At 36.9% G+C, this 4,503-nt stretch overlaps 1 protein-coding gene across 1 annotated transcript; it reads right to left on the bottom strand.

Annotated features, from left to right (window-relative positions):
- Window positions 1-933: 933 nt before the first annotated feature.
- On the bottom strand, window positions 934-4,503 carry LOC104115290 (uncharacterized). The gene is made up of 3 exons (XM_009625882.4): window positions 4,187-4,503; window positions 3,381-3,521; window positions 934-1,318 (listed from the first exon to the last, which is right to left on the bottom strand). Exons 1-3 carry the CDS (start codon window positions 4,376-4,378, stop codon window positions 1,175-1,177), a joined length of 477 nt encoding a protein of 158 aa, XP_009624177.1. The 5' UTR covers window positions 4,379-4,503; the 3' UTR covers window positions 934-1,174.

Here is a 4,503-nt window from a genome sequence, read left to right as displayed (position 1 = left end):
CTTGGTTCGAAATTTAATATTTATACATAACTAGTAGATTTCTTAATACATATAGAGTCAAAACATAACTATTGGTCCGGCTGAACCGTAGCTAATACTGAATATCAGCCCCTATTGTGCCATAATATTTGAGCGTTGAACTAGTGGTTTTGTATAGGTTTTGCACATAGCCTTGAAGAAGGTTGGTGTACAGGTATTGCATATAGCCCATTGGCCCCAATTATATGGTTTAGGTGAGCGTTCTTCTTAGTGGTAACTTGTAATTTATCCTTGACAAGAGCTCGTTTTTCATTTCCAGTTACTTTCCAGAACCACCAACGTATTCTTGACAAGAGAGCAATTAATATTATCCTAGTTGCAAAGGATTGTTTGGATAGTGATAAAAAGTAGTTGCACTATGAACCAATTACCAAAGAATACAACAACAATCTAGTATAATTCCACTAGTGGGGCCTGAGAAGAATAGTGTGTCCCTCCCTCCAAAAACTCCCCACCTTGCTCTTGGGGTGACTCGAACTCACAACCTCTTGGTTGGAAGTTAGCAACCCATTCTTGCCTATATCTAAAGCAAAGTATAAGTTTATATGTATGGAATAAACAAAAGCAGCGACTAACTTGAGGGTGATACATCCATTATACAGAAAGATAGTTACCCTAAACTGTACCAACAGCTGTTACTCAGTAAAACCCAAATCTTTTTTATTGAGCAAAAAGAAAAAAAAAAGTCAGTTTACAATACAAGTAGACCCCTTTGTTCTTTCTTTAAACAAGGTGATCGAAAGCAAGAGATATTCGTAAGTTTTTACTCTTTCTATCCTCCCTTTCTTTCATGCTCTTATCCTACCAAAATAGAGAGGAGATAGCCAAAATGAATTTTGTTTTGCCAAGGGGGGAAGGGGGCAGAAAGAATGGACTTTTCTGTTAGAAACAACATTCACAAATTGGAATCAATTTATACTGTAGAATTCAACTCCACATCTTTGCTAAATGAAAATCTTGTAATCAATATTTACATGGCACTTGTTCCTCAGGCATGATGCTGCTCCATACATTCATGGCAAGAAAAAGCTATGCACCATTTATTGATTTAAAACAAGAAAACATACATATGGACAAGGTAGTGGAAACTGAACTACGTATTCAAGGAGGCATCTTGGTCCATAGAAATACTTCATCATATTTTACTGGCATGTTTACCAAATAACGAATGGCGCCCCTCAGCAATGAGCTCCCCAGTAGTTTTATTTTTCAAAAGTACACTTGTCCCAGAATAACCTCCTTTCTGACCCAAGACTCGACCAACGATCTCCAGCTCATCCTGCAAATATCCCATGCAAAGACATGTAAGAAAGTCCATAATTAACCCAATAGTAGAGGTTGAATGCACATTAAGAAAGACGATAAGCAGAATTAATTTTCCAAATGAAAGATGGGAGTGATCAAAGGCAGGATAGACCACATTGAGTTGGTTCAATCCCTAACTAACTTAACTTCTCTGATGAAGAGATAAGGGTAAAATACGAGACATGAGGCAAAATAGTGGAAGTCTGGCAGCTTATTACATGCTAGTACTATTAGCTTAGCAGAAAGAAAGATGTGAGAAAAATTGGATAAGCACCAATAAGTGAAGTGCATCAGTAGCTACTATCTGATTGGAGACTTGTACTGGAGAAGCAAGTAAGTATGACTTTCAAAAGCCTGTGTCTTTTAAATATAAATTCTACTACCCAAAGTTGAGTGCACTATTCTCTTACGCACGAAAACAGTCTTGGAAATAAAACTGGAAGTTAGAGGGGGCTTGCTGTATGCTGCTCTACTGCAATCAACACCAAATATGGGCCTGTTTTAAGGCTTGAAATACGTACATAAAGGTAAAATAGAGAGTGTATTCCTACATGTTCCGTATGCAGCAAAAACTGGGCATACATACAAATAAAATCCATATATGGTAGGCAATGCTGAAAAATACTAGCCAGGGAAGGGCCCCATAAAGATGACCTAGTTACTCAATCGAAGCATTATTTAGAGGGCAACAACTTGATTAACTTACAGCCAAAGCATTATTTAGAGGGCAACAACTTGATTAACTTACAGCCAACTCATGAGCCGTTGCCAATCACTCAACCCTCAGTGTCTACTGGAAAGGTGGTGGTTCTATGTCCCCAATATAGCCTTGTAGGAACCATTCCGGAGTATTCCTCATACCAATATACCGTTACCAGCATGCATCTCACTACCCACGATCATTACCAGAAGTATTCTCTTGACTGAGTCCTCAGTTTTTGACTGTAGTAGGAATATTCTGAAAGGAGAAGAGTTCTTTTCTACTTAAGAAAGGTTGAAGCTAATGGATGTGACCTGGTCCTTTTTTTTTTGATAAGTAAAGATTTTGTTAAAACTGGTACCAAGATGGTACATAAAGAAAGTACAAGACCAGGCTACAGCTCTTAATTACTTCATTCATACTACATATTTTCTCCTAACAAATGCAAAAAATCCAAATACTGGTCCTTATCTAAAGAACTGCTATAACACCAGAAGTACAAATGCTTAATGCATTTGTTTTTCACTCTAGTAATCTGCAGCCTCTTCCCCTCGAAGCATGCTTTATTTCTTTCTAGCCATAAAGTCTGTGGATGTGACCTGGTCTTGAGGATGTATTGGTGTGACGAGCCGATAGGCCGTTTTGAGTATTAGCCTTAATCAATTGTCTAAAAATGACTAGTTGTGTACTAATGTTGGCTTGCCTAGCAAGTGGACGTTAGGCGCCATCATGACCACGCGGTTGGGGATTTCGGATCGTGACAATTGGATTGATCTATATTTCATCTATAGATCTGCATACCCCATAGTGTCTCTTTTTCTTAAAGAGAGCAAATTCATCACGCTGATGGGACAAACTGATAAGACAGAATTAGCTACAGCTGACCAGGAAAAATATGCTAAAAGTGCTGCAGAAGTGCTTCGTGGTTGTTTTGCCCAACTATACTCATTAGAATGCACCCAGAACCATCATTTAGGAAATGGTTTGTAAATGATAGAAAAGTCGATGATTGTTCCAATGAAGTATTATTATTATCTATATTTGGACTGGTTGCCAGAATATGTAAGAGAGGAACCTAATCAACTAGTTTGTTAATGTCATGGGTATACAGTTCATAGCTTTTGTTATTCGCACGACTTGCGAATATGGAGCTAATCTATCTTCCTCTTTAGGTGTTTCAAGTCTTTCTTCAGAAATTTCCTCTATTTAGTCTTTCTTTCCATGTTAACTCTGAAGTACAACATGATCATACTAAAAGGTGCATATGAATATTTTCACAAAATTCATGAACCCATAATGAAATCCTTGAATAGTAGAAAGAATGAGGAGGGCTTACATCTGCCTTCGCACTTGAAAGAAATGAAATCGACATATCCACTGATACATTCATCAGGAGACCCTCCACATAGATTACTGCACCCCCGACTTCGTCAACTAGATTGGCAATGGCTCCAGATGCTAGTTTTCCTTCTCTATCCTATAAATTTTACATCAAAGAAACTTCAATTTCCGAGCAACAATGCATTCAAAAAGAAAGAAGAAAACAGTCAATTTAATTTCAAAACCCTTCATCTGCATAGAATTGGAAAAGGCAAAATATGTGCATATATCACAAACAGATAATAAAATACTTACTCCATCCCAATTTATATGAAAATCTTTCTAACAAGGGTAGTGTCCGAGCCAGCTTGCACTCAATTTATATGATACTCTCACCATTTTTTGAATATACTAAGATGTTTGACACCTTTATACATGTCATAATTATCAAGACATTCAAGAATTCAAATTTTAAATTTTGACCAAATGCTTGTTTATCAAACCAACTTTTCCATAATTGCTTCAATCTTCAAATCAACTAGTACTACTCTACTAATCTCTTCAACCATTACTTGTGATAAATAACATATATTCCTATACAATTATCACAAGACACAACATTCAAGAATTCTGATTTGTTAAGCTATACAAACTTTAAACATTGATATAAAGCTTTATCAAACTAACTTTTCAACCATCACTTGAGTATTTTCTTAAAATATCACTAAAATAATACATCCATTAATCATATTTAATATTTGGAAAATGTGAAGCACACAACACATGCTGGGGAAGAAAGGGTAAATTGGGGGATAGTCATACAGTGAGGCGAGGAGGAACTTTGAAGGAGCAAAAGACTTGACCCGGTTCAACTCGATCAACTCGGATGCCTCTGAGCGCATAATACTGATAGAAGCTAAACTCGGCCCCGAATCGGTGAGGAGGAAATGCAAGTGATGAAACCCGGTCCGATTCTACTTGGGTTGGTTCAAGAAAAGCTTTCGCTTTATCCATTTGCTTCTCTCTTCTTGGCGTTATGAAATGTTGATGAAGAAGAGAAATATATGCAAACACAGAACTTGGTCAACTGGTTTTGAGGTCACTTTTTCTTTCTTTACATTTTAAAACAAATATTAGAT

This window comes from Nicotiana tomentosiformis, chromosome 6 (assembly GCF_000390325.3).
Source record: "Nicotiana tomentosiformis chromosome 6, ASM39032v3, whole genome shotgun sequence".
Taxonomy (NCBI): Eukaryota; Viridiplantae; Streptophyta; class Magnoliopsida; order Solanales; family Solanaceae; genus Nicotiana; species Nicotiana tomentosiformis.
Note: the sequence above shows the minus strand (reverse complement) of the source record. Positions and strands in the feature narration are given on the sequence as shown.

What these genes read in the sequence shown, in the direction of transcription:
- LOC104115290 (XM_009625882.4), bottom strand. Translation starts at nt 4,378, where the DNA reads ATGGATAAAGCGAAAGCTTTTCTTGAACCAACCCAAGTAGAATCGGAC. An exon ending in AAGTTCCTCCTCGCCTCACT is followed by an intron (nt 3,522 to 4,186) that starts GTATGACTATCC and finishes TAAAATTTATAG; the next exon opens with GATAGAGAAGGAAAACTAGC. An exon ending in TTTCAAGTGCGAAGGCAGAT is followed by an intron (nt 1,319 to 3,380) that starts GTAAGCCCTCCT and finishes GGATATTTGCAG; the next exon opens with GATGAGCTGGAGATCGTTGG.